The sequence below is a fragment of the Biomphalaria glabrata genome, chromosome 12, assembly GCF_947242115.1.
Source record: "Biomphalaria glabrata chromosome 12, xgBioGlab47.1, whole genome shotgun sequence".
Lineage (NCBI taxonomy): Eukaryota > Metazoa > Mollusca > Gastropoda > Planorbidae > Biomphalaria > Biomphalaria glabrata.
The window spans coordinates 37,890,208-37,911,881 of NC_074722.1; the positions used below are offsets into that span (position 1 = coordinate 37,890,208).

The following is a 21,674-nucleotide window of genomic DNA, read 5'->3' on the forward strand; positions in this document are numbered from 1 at the left end:
GTGAAAGATCTTGTCTGTCAATGTTTAGGTCAATGTTCTGTGAAAGATCATGTCTGTCAATGTTTAGGTCAATGTTCTGTGAAAGATCATGCCTGTCAATGTTTAGGTCAATGTTCTGTGAAAGATCTTGTCTGTCAATGTTTAGGTCAATGTTCTGTGAAAGATCTTGTCTGTCAATGTTTAGGTCAATGTTCTGTGAAAGATCTTGTCTGTCAATGTTTAGGTCAATGTTCTGTGAAAGATCTTGTCTGTCAATGTTTAGGTCAATGTTCTGTGAAAGATCTTGTCTGTCAATGTTTAGGTCAATGTTCTGTGAAAGATCATGTCTGGATGGCTGCCTGGTCGTGCGGTTTGTGCGCTGGACTGTCGTTCGGATTTATCGACGGTCGAGGGTTCAAACCCTGCCCGCTCCCATCCCCCGTCGTCCTGCGGGAGGTTTGGACTAGGAAGTAAACTATCTTCAACTCTGAAGGAACATCCGAAACATGTAAAACATTTTACAAACATTTTTTTTTACAGTGTTTAGGTCAATGTTCTGTGAAAGATCATGTCTGTCAATGTTTATGTCAATGTTCTGTAAAACATTATGCTTGTCAATGTTTATGTTTGCTTTGCCTTTTTCCTTTTATCACAAAGTCACTAGTGAGCAGATTATTTTTTTTTTGTTGAATGTAAAGGGAGTATTACTGGGCTAATTATGCCACTGGCCTAGGAGCATCCCTCCATGAATTAGGACACACTTTTGATTTGGCTCACACTCCATCGGGTATCATGGCGCGAGGATTTGATGACCTACACAAGGTAACCAGATTTTACATCTAGTCATTTCTTCAAACCAACTTTATATCACAATAAAAGTTATGTTTGAATTCAACCTAGAATGCTCTACTAGAATAATTTACAAGCTGAGTTTAAAAAAATCAATTTCACTTTAATTGGTTTTAAATGAATATCAGGCAGCATTTTTTAAATGGTTTCAAACAGCAACTTGGAAGATTTCTAGAACATCAATAGAAAAAAAACAACATAGCAGCCAATAAGGATCAATCTTTTTGCTTTTCTGTACACCAGGATGGTTGCAACATTATAGAAGAAGAAAATAATCTTGTTTCCAAGAATGATATTAGCATGATTAATGACTTAATAGAAAATAGAAGTTATTGTGATGAATCTTTTAAATACCGGTAGTTGAAATTTAAAAAATGTGAGATCAAAAAAAATATCTAAATTATAAAATGAGATGCTTCAGTGCAAATTCTAAAACTCATGATGTCATAAAAGATGATATAAAAAAAAACAACAACAACTATTTGTCACAGAATATATAAATGTGTTTGATGTTGGATTACATTTTTTTTAATAACTCCAACATGACATACAAAATTTACATTTTATTTATAGCAAACTCAGTTTACTCCCAGTGGCTTAAAAGCATTTACATATTTTAGAACTGAGTACTACATAGCTTTGACTAAGTGCTACATAGCTTTGACTAAGTGCTACATAGCTTTGACTAAGTGCTACATAGCTTTGACTAAGTACTACATAGCTTTGACTAAGTGCTACATAGCTTTGACTAAGTACTACATAGCTTTGACTAAGTACTACATAGCTTTGACTAAATACTACATAGCTTTGACTAAGTACCACATAGCTTTGACTAAGTACTTCATAGCTTTGACTGTACTATTATAATCCTACTAAAGATGAAGGGATTGCAGTCTTTATTCACATATTTCTCAGCTTCATTCATTCTGTTTCTTTTCATTGAACTTTTGATGAAACAAATGTGTATCTCGCCTTCTGTTGTTTCACTATTTCTAAGGTGTTTACTGTCCAGAGGAGACGCAAAGGAAGACATCATCAGCGGACCGAACGACGGCAGCGTTACAGTAGTGCAGGCAGCAGCAATTCTGAAGTTTCCCGAACATCTTCAACTAGCAGTATTGATGAAACATCTTCTTTAGGTTGCTGATTTGATTTCTTGCATTATTCTGCTAACGCTCCTTACTAGCAGTGGCATAGCAAGGGATTTGGGGTCAAGGGAGCTTGAGATAAATGTTCTTAGTAAATATAGGTCTTAGACTTACTTAGACTTAGGTCCTCCCGCGCCGTTCGGCGCATTGGGCGGCAAGCTGTCTCCATAATGATCTGTCACTGGCAATGTCTGAAGCCTCTTCCCATCTGGTGTCCACTGTTCTGAGGTCCTCCATGAAGGTGTGTCGCCAGGTAATACGAGGACGACCCTGTTTGCGCTTTCCTCGTTTTGGCTTCCATGTTATCGCAACTCTTGGAGTGCGTAATTCATTTTGACGTAGAACATGTCCCGCAAACCTCATGCGACGCTCAGTCACAACCTCACTAAGTGTTCGACTCCCAGTTCGGCAAAGGATTTCCTTGTTTGAGATCCGGTCTGTGTAACTGACTCCCAAAATCCGTCTCAGCCATCTCTGTTGAGCCACATTTAGTCTTTTCTCAATTTTGACAGATGACTTCCACGTCTCACATGCATATGTAGCAGTTGGAATGACGATTGTGTTGAGAAGGTGTATTTTTGTCTCGAGTCCAATGGCTTGGCTAGTCCAAATAGGCTGCAGCCTTTGGAAAATGCTCCCTGCCTTTCCTATTCGGCACGCTACATCATGGTAAGCATCTCCATCATTTGTTATGATGCTGCCAAGGTACGTGAACTTGTCCAGCTCTTCAAGCTTTGACTCGCCAAGTCTGACGGGGACACCCTTTGCCTTATATCCCACTCGCATAATTTTAGTCTTATCCAAGTTTATGCGGAGGCCAATTTTGGGTGCCTCTCTGTCTAGGCTCTCCGTCATTTCTTGAATGCATTTATTTGTAGCCCCGAGTAGTGCAACATCATCAGCAAAGTCCAAGTCCGTCAATCGGAGTTGTTCATGCCATGGAATACCAAAGGCAGTCTGGTTCATTGCTCTCCTCATTATGTAGTCGATGGCTAGGAGGAAAAGGAAGGGAGATAAGATGCACCCCTGTCTCACACCTGTCTCGATTGTAAAAAACTCTGTTGTTCCCTCTTCTGTTTTAATGCAGCAACTAGACTGACTGTAAAGGTGTCGTAGGATCTGGACGAATTTTTCTGGTATACCGTATTCTCTAACTATTTTCCATAGTGATTCTCGGTGGACACTATCAAACGCTTTTTTGAAGTCCACGAAACTGATCGTTAGCCGTTGTTGGTACTCAAAACTTTGTTCTATGATATTTCGTAAAACGAAAATCTGCTCTGTACATGATCTGCCTCTTCGGAAACCTGCTTGTTCTTCTCTGAGCCTTTCATCTACAGACTGTTGAAGTTATCGGAAGGAGGCGAGGTTCATACAAGGAACGGTGGATACAAGACAGAACATGGAAATTGATAGATGAGAGGAAAGAGGCCAAACGTAGACGAGATCAGAAAAATGAAACACAGGATCGCAGCCTAGCGGAAGAAGCCTATAGGGAAGCAGATCTGAAAGTAAAGAGAAGCTGTCGGCAAGATAAACGGGACTGGATTGAGCAGAAGGGACAAGAGGCACAAGCAGCTGCAAGCAGAAATGACACAAAAACCCTCCATCGTATTGTCCGAGATCTCACTGGAGCAAAGAGTGGACATGGGGCACCAATAAAAGACAAGCAAGGCAAAACTTTGTTAACGAAAGAAGAACAGGATGCAAGATGGGTAGAGCACTTTAAAGAGACCCTTAACCAACTGTCGCCAGACATAACTTACATATTCAAGGACCCCTCTCCAGACAATGATCTCAAGGTCAAGACAGACCCAATAACTGCTGAGGAGGTTACCATGGCCATTGCAGTGCTAAAGAATAACAAAGCACCAGGACTAGACATGATATCAGCAGAAATGCTAAAATATGGGGGACAGTGCATTGTTAACAGAATGACTGATCTCTTAAATCTCTGTTGGCGAACTTCAAAAGTCCCAGAGGACTGGCAAAAGGGAGTGATTGTAAAGCTTCCAAAAAAGGGCAACTTGGCAGACTGTAACAACTGGAGGGGCATTACTCTCCTCTCTGTCCCAGGCAAAGTTTTCAGCACTGTTTTGTTGAGACGGCTTCAACAGTCTGTAAATATAGGTCTAATAATAATAATCTTTATTGTCCGTAAGGAAATTTGTCTTACAATTAGTGCATTACACCTAACAAAATATTGTAACTATAAAAAAAAACAAAATGTACATTCACACTAGACTCACTCATAATTTACATGTGAAAAGTTTAGATCAGATTGTTTCTATTTAATGATTTGATTGCCAGGGGAACAAAAGAGTTTTTGTGTCTGCTTGTCTTTGCTATCTGTGTCTTGTATCTCTTTTGTGGTGGTAAAATCACAAATCCTGTGGGGTGATTTTTTTTATTTCTAGAATCTTTTTAGCTTTTTTATAGATGTTTGTCTCAAACAGCTGTCCAAATGGGGATTGTTGTTGGCCAATGACTTTATCATTAGGATTCTATGGAGTTTATTTTTATTATTAATGCTCAGATTGCCATACCAGGCAGTGATATTAATTTAATGTGAGGAATGCATGCAACATGGTCACTAGTTTACATAACAACATGAATAGAAAGATAACATGGCATTGGCTTAATATTTAATGTAAAAATAGATTAAGACACTCATTTGAGTGCCGGCTTCAAGTGGGGGGGGGGCTTGGGGATTTTCAAATTTGGACCCCTCCCCTCCCCCACCCTAGCTATGCCACTGCATACTAGAGACGTTTTTAGTTGAAATATTAATTTTATTGTAATTGAAATTGCAAGTCAGTATTCGTATTCTTGTGATATTGTCTGCAGGCAGTAGCAGTGAAAGCAGTAGTGTAAGTAACACAATCAGTGCTCTGACAGCTGTGCTCAAACGTCAAACAGATATCTGTTATGGCAGTCCAAGTAAACAGGTAGATAGAACTTACTGATTTCTTATGAAGGTTAATTAGAAAAACTTGACTCATTGACCTATTTGGTAGTATGTAGTTAGTTCAACATCATTTCAATTGCAGAGACATTTTTTACTTTTTTCACTATTGCATTTCAGATGGTTCAATAAAGCCAACTCTTAGTGTTAGCTAGGTTAAGACAACTCTTATTTGAATATTTCAGATGGTTTAACAAAGCCGACCCCAAGGACCAAAAGAAACCACTAACATTACATTCCAGTTTTAGTGATGTAATCTTGACCAACTATTCTAGCAACTTACAAGTACTAAATTCTGACCACCTTCCCAAGTTGAACTTAATTCTTAATGTGCCAGGAAATGGCACTAGATCTATATGTTGAGCACATTGAATGGTCTTTCTGTTAAGGATCATTCTTGTCATTTGAATCAGTGAAGATAACTAAGTGAAAACAGTTTAATTTTTTGATATACTAGTTTTTTGTAAGTCTGCCATGTTTCACTGAAACTGAGTTGACTTGTTTAGGGTTAGGATCTTGGAGCACATCTCCACAAATTTGTACATGAGCTGGACTTTAAAGTCTCTTTAAACTCTTTTTCACACAACAAATCTTTTAACAACATAATGAATACATGTATTTTTTTATTCTAATTTTATTTAATGTATAGAGATTATTCTTATCTAGATATTGAGAGACTATTAATATGACTGAGTACATCATAGCAGCAGTTGTCATTGAAGTCTTTAGCAAATATTCATTTTTATTTTAACTAAAGGTGTATTGTATTATAGTATTGTTATAATTCCACCATGCGCACTGCCATTCAAGATAGTGCAGAAGGTGCGCACTGCCAGAAGCTAGACAGAAAAGGATGTTGACATTAGGAGAATAACGATTTCTGCCCAAGTCTAGAGCCAATATGAAGAGATTGTGCTAAAAAAAGATGTTGTTTTGTGTACCTGTGATGTCCTGTAAATAAACATCGTTGCCTCATTGAGTTTCCTCCCTTAAGTTATTACAGTATGATAACAATGACAATATAATCTTATCACAAATCATTATTTATCCTGCAGGCAAGAAGGAAAGAAAAAAGGTTGAATTTAAATGTTTCGGGTTCAAATTATGAAATGTCTCCTGGATAGTTGTTGAGAAGTTTTTTGTTATAACCTATTATTCACTTTTTTTTTTTTACTGTACAGCTACCTAAAGAGATTATTCTATTCTGAGTTTATACAAGAATAGTTTTAAAACCAATTTCTTTTTAAGTAAATAAAAATTCCTCTTCATTGTAATTATTTTCAAACTTACTGTGAAAAATCAACCAAATTTGAATAAAAAACATTAAACTACATGAATAAGAAAATATACATTTATCTTTCTTCCTGTTCTTTATTTTTTGTAGCTGTTTCTCCTACTCTTTAGTAGGCCTACATCTCTTTGAAATAATAATGAACAAGCTATCAAGTAAATGAAGCCTATGTGATGTGTCATTGATATCTATAGGATGTTTCTTTCATGTATATGTGATGTCCCTGTCATATCTATGTGATGTTTATGTGATGTCTGTGTCATGTCTATGTGATATCTGTCAAGTCTATGTGATGTCTCTGCAATGTCTATGCAATGTTTTTGTCATGTGTATGTGATGTCTATGTGATATCTCTGTCATGTCTATGTGATGTCTCTGTCATGTCTATGTGATATCTCTGTCATGTCTATGTGATGTCTCTGTCAAGTCTATGTGATATCTCTGTCATGTCTATGTGATATCTCTGTCATGTCTATGTGATATCTCTGCCATGTCTATGTGATGTCTCTGTCATGTCTATGTGATGTCTCTGTCATGTTTATGTGTTATCTCTGCCATGTCTATGTGATGTCTCTGTCATGTCTATGTGATATCTCTGCCATGTCTATGTGATATCTCTGTCATGTCTATGTGATATCTCTGTCATGTCTATGTGATGTCTCTGTCAAGTCTATGTGATATCTCTGTCATGTCTATGTGATATCTCTGTCATGTCTATGTGATATCTCTGCCATGTCTATGTGATATCTCTGTCATGTCTATGTGATATCTCTGTCAAGTCTTTGTGATATCTCTGTCATGTCTATGTGATATCTCTGTCAAGTCTATGTGATGTCTCTGCCATGTCTATGTGATGTCTCTGTCATGTCTATGCGATCTTTCTGTCATGTGTATGTGATGTCTATGTGATATCTCTGTCAAGTCTATAAGTCTATGTGATATCTCTGTCATGTCTATGTGATATCTCTGTCAAGTCTATAAGTCTATGTGATATCTCTGTCATGTCTATGTGATATCTCTGTCATGTCTATGTGATATCTCTGTCATGTCTATGTGATATCTCTGTCATGTCTATGTGATGTCTCTGTCAAGTCTATGTGATGTCTCTGTCATGTCTATGTGATATCTCTGTCAAGTCTATGTGATATCTCTGTCATGTCTATGTGATATCTCTGTCAAGTCTATGTGATGTCTCTGTCATGTCTATGTGATGTCTCTGTCATGTCTATGTGATATCTCTGTCATGTCTATGTGATATCTCTGTCATGTCTATGTGATGCCTATGTGATATCTTTGTCATGTCTATGTGATATCTTTGTCAAGTCTATGTGATATCTCTGTCAAGTCTATCTGTCAAGTCTATAAGTCTATGTGATATCTCTGTCATGTCTATGTGATATCTCTGTCATGTCTATGTGATATCTCTGTCAAGTCTATGTGATATCTCTGTCATGTCTATGTGATATCTCTGTCGAGTCTATAAGTCTATGTGATATCTCTGTCATATCTATAAGTCTATGTGATATCTCTGTCATGTCTATGTGATATCTGTCAAGTCTATGTGATATCTCTGTCAAGTCTATAAGTCTATGTGATATCTCTGTCATGTCTATGTGATATCTCTGTTATGTCTATGTGATATCTCTGTCATGTCTATGTGATGTCTCTGTCAAGTCTATGTGATATCTCTGTCATGTCTATGTGATATCTCTGTCAAGTCTATAAGTCTATGTGATATCTCTGTCATGTCTATGTGATATCTCTGTTATGTCTATGTGATATCTCTGTCATGTCTATGTGATATCTCTGTTATGTCTATGTGATATCTCTGTCGAGTCTATAAGTCTATGTGATATCTCTGTCATGTCTATGTGATATCTCTGTCATGTCTATGTGATATCTCTGTTATGTCTATGTGATATCTCTGTCAAGTCTATAAGTCTATGTGATATCTCTGTCATGTCTATGTGATATCTCTGTTATGTCTATGTGATATCTCCGTCAAGTCTATAAGTCTATGTGATATCTCTGTCATGTCTATGTGATATCTCTGTCAAGTCTATGTGATATCTTTGTCAAGTCTTTGTGATATCTCTGTCAAGTCTATGTGATATCTCTGTCATGTCTATGTGATATCTCTGTCAAGTCTATGTGATATCTCTGTCAAGTCTATAAGTCTATGTGATATCTCTGTCATGTCTATGTGATATCTTTGTCAAGTCTATGTGATATCTATGTCAAGTCTATGTGATATCTCTGTCATGTCTATGTGATATCTCTGTCAAGTCTATAAGTCTATGTGATATCTCTGTCATGTCTATGTGATATCTTTGTCAAGTCTATGTGATATCTCTGTCAAGTCTATAAGTCTATGTGATATCTCTGTCATGTCTATGTGATATCTTTGTCAAGTCTATGTGATATCTCTGTCATGTCTATGTGGTATCTCTGTCATGTCTATGTGATATCTCTGTCAAGTCTATAAGTCTATGTGATATCTCTGTCATGTCTATGTGATATCTCTGTCAAGTCTATAAGTCTATGTGATATCTCTGTCATGTCTATGTGATATCTCTGTCATGTCTATGTGATATCTCTGTCAAGTCTATAAGTCTATGTGATATCTCTGTCATGTCTATGTGATATCTCTGTCAAGTCTATAAGTCTATGTGATATCTCTGTCATGTCTATGTGATATCTGTCATGTCTATGTGATATCTCTATCAAGTCTATAAGTCCATGTGATATCTCTGTCAAGTCTATAAGTCTATGTGATATCTCTGTCAAGTCTATAAGTCTATGTGATATCTCTTTCATGTCTATGTGATATCTCTGTCATGTCTATGTGATATCTCTGTCAAGTCTATAAGTCTATGTGATATCTCTGTCATGTCTATGTGATATCTCTGTCATGTCTATGTGATGTCTCTGTCAAGTCTATGTGATGTCTCTGTTATGTCTATGTGATATCTCTGTCATGTCTTTAAGTCTATGTGATATCTCTGTCATGTCTATGTGATATCTCTGTCATGTCTATAAGTCTATGTGATATCTCTGTCATGTCTATGTGATATCTCTGTCATGTCTATGTGATGTCTCTGTCAAGTCTATGTGATGTCTCTGTTATGTCTATGTGATATCTCTGTCAAGTCTATAAGATGTCTCTGTTATGTCTATGTGATATCTCTGTCAAGTCTATAAGTCTATGTGATATCTCTGTCATGTCTATGTGATATCTCTGTTATGTCTATGTGATATCTCTGTCAAGTCTATAAGTCTATGTGATATCTCTGTCATGTCTATGTGATATCTCTGTCAAGTCTATGTGATATCTCTGTCAAGTCTATAAGTCTATGTGATATCTCTGTCATGTCTATGTGATATCTCTGTCATGTCTATGTGATATCTCTGTCAAGTCTATGTGATGTCTCTGCCATGTCTATGTGATGTCTCTGTCAAGTCTATGTGATGTCTCTGTCAAGTCTATGTGATGTCTCTGCCATGTCTATGCGATCTTTCTGTCATGTGTATGTGATGTCTATGTGATGTCTCTGTCTCAAGTCTATGTGATATCTCTGTCAAGTCTATGTGATATCTCTGTCAAGTCTATGTGATATCTCTGTCAAGTCTTTGTGATATCTCTGTCATGTCTATGTGATATCTCTGTCAAGTCTATAAGTCTATGTGATATCTCTGTCATGTCTATGTGATATCTCTGTCATGTCTATGTGATATCTCTATCAAGTCTATAAGTCCATGTGATATCTCTGTCAAGTCTATAAGTCCATGTGATATCTCTGTCAAGTCTATAAGTCTATGTGATATCTCTGTCATGTCTATGTGATATCTCTGTCATGTCTATGTGATATCTCTGCCATGTCTCTTCGACAACAAATATGTTTTCCTCTCTCTTCAGTCACTGATGCCCACGGAGAAAAGCTATACAGCCCCGCCTCCTCTAGTGGTCAGCGTTGAATCTGGCTTTAGGCAGCTTCCTCCTCCCACCACTCTCACCTTTTCTGTCAAACATTATGACGGCAGCGAGACCAGGCAGACAATAACTGGCGGGGAGATTATCAAGTCTGCTAAAATTGTCAAGGATGTCAGCTGCAGAGGTATTGCACATAATCTTTCTCCCTCACTTCTGTGTGTGCGAATGTGTCTTTCAGTTTGTTTCGTAAGTGTCCAGCAGTCCAGCAGCGTAGTCTAATAAAACAGCTGTGGCAGCCATCTTTGTAACACTGGGACTATTGGGTGGAGAGGCTACAACTTAGATTGTCCGCACATGATTTCATTTTGTAATGTCTGCCCTCTAACAGGAAAAATCGATTGTCCACATATGATTTCATTTTGTAATGTCTGCCCTCTAACAGGAAAAATCGATTGTCCACATATGATTTCATTTTGTAATGTCTGCCCTCTAACAGGAAAAATCGATTGTCCACATATGATTTCATTTTGTAATGTCTGCCCTCTAACAGGAAAAATCGATTGTCCACATATGATTTCATTTTGTAATGTCTGCCCTCTAACAGGAAAAATCGACACATGATTTCATTTTGTAATGTCTGCCCTCTAACAGGAAAAATCGACATATGATTTCATTTTGTAATGTCTGCCCTCTAACAGGAAAAATCGACACATGATTTCATTTTGTAATGTCTGCCCTCTAACAGGAAAAATCGACATATGATTTCATTTTGTAATGTCTGCCCTCTAACAGGAAAAATCGACACATGATTTCATTTTGTAATGTCTGCCCTCTAACAGGAAAAATCAACATATGATTTCATTTTGTAATGTCTGCCTTCTAACAGGAAAAATCATCTTCATTTCAGGTCATTGACATTGTGGGGAGAACATCAATGACAATAGCAATAATTTAAATAATAAAACATTATCTTATTAATGAACTGGTTGCTTGGTCGTATGGTATGTGCTCTGGGCTGTCTTGATGGTTCCTTGTTGGAACTCTGCCATCCCTGGCTCTCCTGCAGGAGATTGGATAGGATGTAATAATTTTAGTTTGTGAAGGAAAATTTGAAACATGTAAAACTAACAAACAAACTGACTGTTTGCAGGGGAAATGAGTGTTTTTTTTTACATTAAAAATTAAATATTATGCAAAATGCTGGGGCCCCCAAAGAGGTCAAGCCCCCCGGGCTCCCAAACGATGAAAAATTCCTAGCTATGCCCCTGTTGTTTAAGCTAAATTAGTTGAGAGTTTCATCATTTTGGATGGTATACAACATTTTAGGCAGTATTTAAAATACAAATTGTTCAGCCATTACTAATTGATTCTTAAAGTCTCTCAGTCTTGACTGTAAGAATATTCTGGTACTGGTTTTTTTTTTTTTAGCAATATCTTCTTCGGTTTCTAAGTGACTATGGATTAGCTGAAGTGGAAGGATAACTCTTGATTCCAAAACCTCTGCTGCCTCGCGGTTAGATGGCAAAGGCTTCGTGAGTTAACACTGAGGAAACATCAGGAGCCAGAGATCCTTAGGCAGCAAGCAGCACACTGTGCTACACCCTAGCAGAACCAGATCCCAAACTGTATCGGCATCTTTTGTTCCTTTGGACACATCAGCTGCAAACAAACAAAACATTTTAAACAAACATGGAGAGGGGGAACTACTGTGTGGGCATCATTGTTCTGACCATAATTAATGCCCAGGCATTCAAACATAACTAAAGGAATCTTATTATCTCTTCAATCATATTGTCTCTTCAATCTTATTGTCTCTTCAATCTTATTGCCTCTACAATCTTATTATCTCTTCAATCTTATTACATCTCAATCTTATTGCCTCTCAAATTATTGCCTATTCAATCTTATTGCCTATCTCTTAAATGTAAGAAAATGCTTGTTTCTTTCAACAGCTTCCTCGTCTTCAACCAGCAGCGCTTCTTTGTCTCCAACTTCCTCAGCACCCTCTATGTTGCCCAACTCACCAGAAGACCCAACCTCTTCCTCGGATGTGACCTTAACCTCAGAAGTCACTGTTGTGGATACAGGAGCTCATTGGTACAGGTCATCAGCTGTGGTCTTGTTATTTCACAAGTATGTGATTTGATCAATGTCATTAAAACGTACCTAGCAGCATTTTAAAATTATTTAATTTTTGCTTTAAAATTGTTTTAATAAAACTAAACCTTTTATTGTATGGGTGGACTCAGAGGTGAAATAAAAAATCAGAAATTTACAATCCCAGGATTCGAACCCGGACCCCCGGTTCAGAAGCCAAGCTCTTTACTGCTAAACCACATCTCTAATGGATACCTGACATTAGTCAGGGAAAAGTAAAGGCGTTTGGTTGTTGTGCTGGCCATGACCACCTTCAATAACCATAGGCCACAGAAACATGACTTTTTCATCATCTGCCCTACAGATCACATGGTCTAATAGGGAAACTTAACTTTTTTTTAGTGTTGTATATTAGATTAATAATTATTTTATTTATTTAGTGCTGTTAATAAACATAAAGTAGTCTCAAAGGGCTATGATAACATAACATTCATAAACTTGAGAGTGAAAATGACAAACTAATCTAATAAAGTTATTAACAGATAGGTCTTAATGTTCTTCCTGAATGTAGTGAAGCATGATGTTTGTCTGAGATCAATGGGGAACAAGTTCCAAACCTTTGGTCTAAGCACTGAGATTGTTTAATAAAGCCAACCATTATTTGAATATCTCAGATGGTTTAATAAAGCCAACCATTATTTGAATATTTCAGATGGTTTAATAAAGCCAACCATTATTTGAATATTTCAGATGGTTTAATAAAGCCAACCATTATTTGAATATTTCAGACGGTTTAATAAAGCCAACCATTATTTGAATATTTCAGACGGTTTAATAAAGCCAACCATTATTTGAATATTTCAGATGGTTTAATAAAGCCAACCATTATTTGAATATTTCAGATGGTTTAATAAAGCCAACCATTATTTGAATATTTCAGATGGTTTAATAAAGCCAACCATTATTTGAATATTTCAGACGGTTTAATAAAGCCAACCATTATTTGAATATTTCAGATGGTTTAATAAAGCCAACCATTATTTGAATATTTCAGATGGTTTAATAAAGCCAACCATTATTTGAATATTTCAGATGGTTTAATAAAGCCAACCATTATTTGAATATTTCAGACGGTTTAATAAAGCCAACCATTATTTGAATATTTCAGATGGTTTAATAAAGCCAACCCTAATGACCAAAAGAAGCCACCAACATTACAAGGGTATGTTTCTTTTTTAATTCTGAAATGTTTCTTTTTTTAATTCTGAAATGTTTCTTTTTTAATTCTGAAATGTTTCTTTTTTAATTCTGAAATGTTTCTTTTTTTTAATTCTGAAATGTTTCTTTTTTTAATTCTGAAATGTTTCTATTTTTAATTCTGAAATGTTTCTTTTTTAATTCTGAAATGTTTCTTTTTTTTAATTCTGAAATGTTTCTTTTTAAATTCTGAAATGTTTCTTTTTTAATTTTGAAATGTTTCTTTTTTAATTCTGAAATGTTTCTTTTTTAATTTCAGTATGTGTTTTGTTAAGATTTTAGAGACAGTCAAATCTTGTTAAATTAAATAAAGATTATGATGTTTTTCTGAATTGGTCTGCTTATTTCCTCAGAACAAAGATCAAATCTTTGTCTGGACTTCGAGTCATTGAGCTGCGTACTGACCCGGAGGGAGCAGTCTTTCACCACTGGGAGTTTCTGAGTCCATCGCCACCAGTGGAATTTGTCCTCCAGAAAAATAACATACCCAATCTCCCTGACACAGGCACTGTAGCCTTATTGGCTGAGGATAACTACGGGAATATTTTAAAAAAGAAAATCAAAGTTTCTGATATTGTTTTAGGGCATATTCAATAAAAATGTTGGACTGGAGGAGATGTTTTTATAAATATTATAAAACGATTGGATTAGCATTAGGTGAACAAATGTATTGCCTTCCATCTGCTAGCAAAGATATATTTAAATGAATTTATTTTATCAGCTACCAACAAAGGAATTCAGTGCTTATTAGAACATTTACTAATTAAGCTTTTTTTTTTTTTTTCATTTCTGGCAATCTACCTCAATGTCAAAGATGAGTCTGACTTCAATGTCAAACATTTTAGTGTTGTTGTTTTTTATCGGTAACATCCTTTAGTAACCAAGTACATTTATACATCGTAATGACTGACAAGAGATCGAAATGACATGGCCTAGTTAGTACCAATGTGTTGTGACTCGGACTTGTGATCGAATTAATTTGAGCAATGAACATTCTTATTTGATTAAGATTATCATTTCTGCATGCCATACCAACAACCAAAGCATCAACATAAGTGCATATCCATTTTATTGTAATCTATAACCTCTGCCTGTTGGAATGATGACCACCTTCCTTTAGTTAATTCTCCAATGTTTTCATTTAATTGTAAGATCAATCTTAAAGCAGTTAAGACCAATAGGTCTATCTTCATTAACATTTCATGACCCAGCTATCTCTGTACTGAATAGTATAATGGGTTCATTGTTGGGTCTTTTGTTTTTTTGTCTTTATTTTGTGATAAGTTTGGCAAGAAAGTTCAGTGATAAGTTTGGCAAGAAAGTTCAATGTCAACTATGTTTGTCAAGGAGCACTTCATTCATCATTGATACTTTTCGAATGGGCCATGAGTACAAAGACTAATAAATTTATGTTTTTGGGGCTAGGCTTATCTTAGCAAAATTTGTTATATTTCTTAGCTTACCAAAGAACTGTCCATAGTTTCTAAGTATCTTTCTTATGCTTTCCTAATGCATGCTTTCCATTCCTTTTTTTTAAGTTAATGAAAACAGTGTGTAGCAAACTTCTCTATTCCTTATAGTATCTTCATTTATATAAAAAAATACTCTGTTTTTTTCACAGTATTCAAACTATTGTTCCAGATATCCTTTGTAGAGCATTTTACCAGCTACGCTGTGAAATTTTTTTTTCCAGCTTTTTGATTATTTGGCACATCATCAGCCCAGATCAGCAGTTTGATAATTGTGTCTTTTTAACATTCATTAGGAATTCTTCTATGTCCCACATTTTCAGTGGAGAAAACTAAAAGAAATTAAAAGCTTCATATAGATCTGTAAATCAATGTAAAAGATGGCTGTCTGGTCATGTGGTATGCACTCTGTACTGTTGTCTCTGGTTCTTGCTGGCTGCCATCCTGTGGTAGGTTTGGACTAGGATGTAATCATTCTCAAATCTGAAGGCACTAAATGTGTAAAACAAAAGTGTTTAGCAGCCAACAACTTGTCAGAATAGTTTTATTGACTAGAACAGTGGGACATGAAGTACATCATAGTAATCTTTTTTTCCTGATTTACTTAGTAAAATGAAGAGCTTTCACTTTTGTGTCCCAAAGAGTAAGTGATAAGACTTGCACTCAACTTACAAAACTATCATCCCTGTAAAAACAAGATATCAGTTTCCTTTTATTTGTTTATTACTAAGAGTCACCATGAAAGTAACCCCCAAGTAAAGTGTTACTGTCTTAGCACTCTAGAACGTAAAACCTTTGAAGTAATGTAAGAAATGTAACAGACACATGAAAAACAACTATAATCTCAATTAACTCCTCTTTATTAGTTAAACATTCTTCTTCTTCACTCGCAGCATCCTGTTTCTGATCCGTTTCCACACAGTCCTGACACACTTTCTTAGCTGTACATTGAAGGTCAACTGGCCTTCTCATACACAGTCACACATTACTACTCAGAAACAATCACACTTACTATCACATCTCCCTCCTGAAAAAGATTCAGACATTAATTGACTATACAAATGATTTATCTCTCTCACTATAAACATAAATTAGCTAACTGAATATATGTTGAACACAACAGAATTTATAATATTAATTATTAATAATAGTATCAAAAGTAACAATATAATATGTAGTAAAAACCAAGAGTTTAGGTTTACAAATAGAGAAATTAATCCTATCAACATTGCATAATAATAAATAGATATTCATGTATCTAAATATCTACATCAGGGTAGTGTACTGGTGGCCGAACTTACTGTTGGCGGTGGATTGGTTGTAGTAATCTATTCATGTTGCACTTTTTCTGGCTGTTTAGGTTGTATATTAATGACTGTCTCTGGAGTGTCCATTTAAAAAATATCAGGCATAAGTCTTGATCTTGAACATGTGTCTCTTAACATTCTAGTTCTTCTGTGTTTTACCCAGTAGCATCTTGGGATCTCTGCTTGTTGACCACTGCTGGTTTTCTATAAATTGCCAGGTTTCTTTTGCTCCCAGGCTATATCTGTGGTCACTCAGTGTGTCTCGCTGTTTTATTATAATATTTTTCTTGTTTTGCAAGCATTTTTCACTTCTTTTTTGTCGGAGAATTGAGGTCTGAGTTGTCAGAAGAGCAGTTGAAAGTCCATCAGGGCATGGAGCATTTTGAAAGTGCAAGAGGCCCACATATGGGTCTTGACCCAACTTTCTAGCTCTATTAAGAAGCTGTTTCACTGTTTGTATGGCCCATTCTGCCATACCATTAGATTGTTGATATCTGGGGCAAGCTGTAATGTGCTTAAATCCCCAGCTTTTAGAGAATTTGAGAAATTCTTCACAAGCAAATGAGGGTCCATTGTCACTAATTACTTCTCTTGGGATACCATGTTAAGCAATTGTGATTTCATATGCATTGTCACATCTGAAGCTTTATCCAATGTTATTCTTATCCCACCTCTGATACCATATAATAGACACACTAAAAACAACTATAATCTCAATTAACACATTTCTTAATTAGTTTATCCTTTCCTCCAGAGTCCTGTTGTTTTCTGACCCATTTACACACAGTCCTGACACACTTTCTTAGCTGTTCACTCACCCATGTGTAATAAAGGTCAACTGCTCTTTCCATACACAGTCACACGCAATACACTACTACTGAAAACAGACACACTTACTATCAGAATGGGCCTCTGTTAAATAACAGCTCAATATCTTGGTTGCTGGTACTCGAAGCAATTTATTCAAGATTTATGCTTGACCCTTTTTGTTCATAATACCAAATGTATTTCAGTCTTCAATGTATGTACTCTTCTAAAAATTAAATGTGTATTTAGACAAAAGTAACCTGACTTGTCTTTTGTATGGCAACTAATCCTATAAATAGCAATATCTCAATGTTTTCTATTGGTTAAGGTTTTAGTCATTCATGTTTCATGTGTAGTCTGTGGTAGCTAGTGTCACAACTGACCTACTTGTTTCAGTGTATTGATTACCCCTCTCCTACAACCTATGGATGTTCCAGTTGTTGTCTTACTGTCTTGGTTTAAAAAACCCATTTATCTCAAGTAATTTGGTTTGCAAGTTTTTGGAAGAGCACATTTTTTTTTTTTTGTCGCTCTTCTTAATTATTGACCAAATGTCTTTGTAAATCAGCAGTTCAATGAAATTATAACAAGAACAAGAATTTATGTAGCTTTGTTGACAAACATACCTAAGCTCAACATACTCGAAAAACAATGGACAAAACAGAGGCGGGTAATTTACATAAAACAGAGGTTGGTAATTTACATGCATGTAATAATCAAAAGAGGCACGATGGCTTCTGAAGCGGGGGTCCCGGGTTTGAATCCTGGCGAAGACTGGGATTTTTAATTTCAGGATCTTTGGGAGCCTCTGAGTCCACCCAGCTCTAATAGGTACCTGACACTAGTTGGGGAAAAGTAAAGGCGGTTGGTCATTGTGCTGGCCACATGACACTCTTGTTAACCTTAGGCCACAGAAACAGATAACCATTACATCATCTGCCCTGTAAGGTCTGTAAGGGGAACTTTACTTACTTTAATAATCAAAGCTTGTTTAAAAATAAATATGTAAAAGCAGTTTAATTAAGATACATTCTGAACAGGTAGTTCTTAAGTTTGTATAGAAAAGCAGGAAACTAGTTGCAATAGGAATCCATGGAATGCAAGAATCTTGTTTGACTATTGTACTGTACTCATCTAAAGTATATTGTTATAATACCAATACATGTATATGAATTCTTGTTGTATTTCTGGCATTGGTTTCGATGTACATGTTTTTCCTGAATGAATTATGTTTGAATACATTGTGATACAGTTCAAGGCCAGTTGTATGGTGTTGACTCCTGTCTGTCCTAATCATTTCATATTCATCATTGTTTTCATCTAGCTGTCCACCAACACTCTGGGTTACTTCTGGTACATTTACTATGGGTTTTTTTTTAACTTGTAGGGCCTGTCTTTTGAATTGTTTTAATGTTCAATTTGAATCTCTTTTTGTATCCATTCAAGTCGGTATGGTGTAAAAACCAAACATTTAGTTCTGATAATTAACAAGTCATAGAACATATTTGTCCCCATCTCATTTCATAAATTGTTGTATATAGTTCTATCTTTACTATCTGTGATTTGTTTTTATGTTCAAGACAAATGTATTTTTAACTCAATTGTATTTAGAGATGTCTCCACTTGGGTATCTGAGTAACTCTGACCTTATGTTGTCTCAAACTCTGGCATGAGTTTTAAACTGTATTTTAGTTCTGTCACCCTAGTCAATATTATTACCTCTACACTTTGTTAAGCACGTAACAAGTTTAAGAGTTTGATAAATCTTCACAAAACTTCAACACTGGTATGCTATCTTAGAAAGTCAAGTGATGAAAAGTTCATTTAGGCAAGCTTAAGACACATTGAAAGGAAGAAAAAGATTTTTTTTTGGTCTGTCTCGGTTGTCAACTCCTTCTTGCTTTGAACTTTGCCTGACAGGTCTGAACTTTTGAAGTACACTTGATCAACTGTCTTCCATGCAACTAACTCTTTAAATTTAGATTATTGTTTCTAATTATATTTCAGATAAAACTTTTAGTAAAAATTTTAAGCCAACGCTAAAGCAAAATGTGAAGTTTTCTTGTTTTGAGTCCAAAGTTTTGAACACTGAAGAGACATGTCTAACTTAGACTAGCCCATATGGTATACAACATAGTGGTCCAGACCACTTTATACTATTACAGTGTAAGGTACTAGTTTACTTTTACATTTTATTGTGTAGGCAATTCTATCATGTAGCCTCTGCCATATGGTGAACAATTTTATTTTGTAGGCTACGCTCTATTGCCCATTGAGAAAGATAATGTAGATCATTTTCACTTTTCCTATGAAATAAATGTGCTATCACATCTAATATGAATCTTTCCATTCGCAAGTTGCAAAACCTGTTGATCATAGTTATATATTTAACCCTTCTATTGAATTTAATATGCACAAAGATACACACCTTCAATAAATCTTAAAGATTTCCAAGCAATGAAAGCGACTATTTTTAGATCAAACTCTCCGAGTGTGCAATAAATGTTGAAGACTGTACATTATTTTGTGTAGGCTAGTTGTACATTTATTGTTTGTCATTTGATTGGTTAAATAAAATTCCCATTATTTTTGGACATAATGTTTTTCAAAGGAAAGTTTGAATATAGTGTGAGTTACCTAAGTAGGAGATTGAAGTTCATAGCAGAGCATCTCTCTATTTTACTAAGTCAAAGAGTGTGTTAATCAAAGAGATAAATGTCTATTTATATATTGTGACTCTATAGCAGCCTCCTGACGATGGGAAATGTTATGATATTATATACAAGATCAAATTTTTAATTTCTATTTTTGTGATGCTCAAATATATATTTACTACTTGTAGAGACATTGGTGTATATTCTATCTTGATGGACTTTACAGTGAAAGCAATTTATCAGACGCGACGTGCTTCAAAATAATGGTACCAAAAGGGAATGTTATTTTGACAGTTCAATGCTTTAATATCTGTTTATTTTTGACCCAGCAAAAAAAAAAACACCAACATTTCTATGGTATAAAATTGCAGCTAGTTTCAAATTAAAACATTCAGTTCTGGTTAGGAAAAAAAATACTGACATGATGATCTAGTGAATCGATGCATAAAATGTTTCAAAATGACTACTTGATGTTGTGTGTTTACTTTAAGTCCCAAGATCTCCACTACCATAGTTTCTTTAGTGTTTTTACAACTTTTGGGTCATTACTTGCTTTATTGATGGCAGCCTATATTTCCCTTCTGTGTTAAAAAAAGCCAGCTCTATTTTATGTATGTCTTACTCCATGTGAAGGTGACTATATATATATATATATATTTGTCTAACTACTTGTAAAGGTGACTCTATTTATATTTCAGCAATTTGTGATTAACTTATTGTTTAAAAACTTAGAATTAAAAGCAAAGTTTAAATGTATCATTGGTGTTTGACTTATTTACAAGTGATATACATTTTTTTAAAGGACAACTCCATTATGAAGCTAATTACTTTTTAGTAAGAGTGATTACTTTGTTCTTAATAAATAATGAATGATTGATAGATAAAAAAAAGGATTTTGTGTATTGTCACAAATTAATTCTAGCAGTACAGCTAATGATGTGCAAAATTTTCTTGAATGTCATTATTTCTTCAACTCTTTATTGAATACATGAAGGAAACTGAGAAGTGTTCAAGATATAAACCAAATTTGATTTTAAGATGATTATATTTTGAAAATTATAGGAAGCTCAAACCAGAGTTTTCCCTGTCGGGCCAATTAGCTAATATTTGTTTTCTCAAAGATGTACATAAACTGTCAAATGTCTTGGAAAATCATTAGTTGTAAAATGTTTTCCATGTTTCGGATGTTCCTTCAGAGTTGAAGATAGTTTACTTCCTAGTCCAAACATCCCGCAGGATGACGGGGGATGGGAGCAGGCAGGGTTTGAACCCAGGACCATCGATAAGTCTGAACGACAGTCTTTAAGCGCACAAACCGCACAACTGGGCATGTTTGAAATCTTGAGTCCAGGTTCCACCATGAAGAGTTTGCATAAAAGAATTGTAAACAAAAGTTGTTATAAGCATCATCTTAATGAAAAAAAAAAAGCTCTTTCCACAACTGAAGCAATAAATCCTTTCATTGTACATATCAAGTCAACTTTTTTAATGTTATTTGACCTCATTTTAGTAAAATAGTACAATGACTGACCATTGATAAGACAGCAGAAATACAATGAAAACATTTTTTTTAAATATCCGAGACACAATGGATGTGTCTGCTCAAAATGATTGAAAATCATAAATATATTTCAGAAAGAAAAAAAAAATTTAATGAATAATTTGCAATGACCCATAAGTAAATCACATATAAAAAATTTGGCATACCAGGTAATTTTAAAACCTAAATATTTAAATAAACTTTACTTTGTCTGAAGTGAACGCCTACAAAGATTGTGAGTGCTATGTTTTAAAAGTAGAAGCCGAATTGGTATGAGCCCCCAAGAACAGCAATGGCTTTTTATTTAAAAAAAAAAAGGTTTCAAATATATTTCTTTTTATTTAATTCTTATATGGTTGTGTTTGTTACTGGTTGACAGA

The 21,674-nt window shown here is 35.3% G+C and overlaps 1 protein-coding gene across 1 annotated transcript in view; it reads left to right on the forward strand.

Annotated features, from left to right (window-relative positions):
• Positions 1 to 20,510, forward strand: part of LOC106066424 (uncharacterized) — a 57,229-nt gene extending 36,719 nt beyond the window's left edge. The window contains exons 7-13 of the mRNA XM_056006449.1: positions 678 to 801; positions 1,826 to 1,967; positions 4,824 to 4,924; positions 10,149 to 10,347; positions 12,116 to 12,296; positions 13,429 to 13,482; positions 13,871 to 20,510. Coding sequence (XP_055862424.1) covers positions 678 to 801; positions 1,826 to 1,967; positions 4,824 to 4,924; positions 10,149 to 10,347; positions 12,116 to 12,296; positions 13,429 to 13,482; positions 13,871 to 14,114 — 1,045 coding nt within the window. The 3' untranslated portion in view covers positions 14,115 to 20,510. The remainder of the gene's footprint in view (positions 1 to 677; positions 802 to 1,825; positions 1,968 to 4,823; positions 4,925 to 10,148; positions 10,348 to 12,115; positions 12,297 to 13,428; positions 13,483 to 13,870) is intronic.
• Positions 20,511 to 21,674: the final 1,164 nt, after the last annotated feature.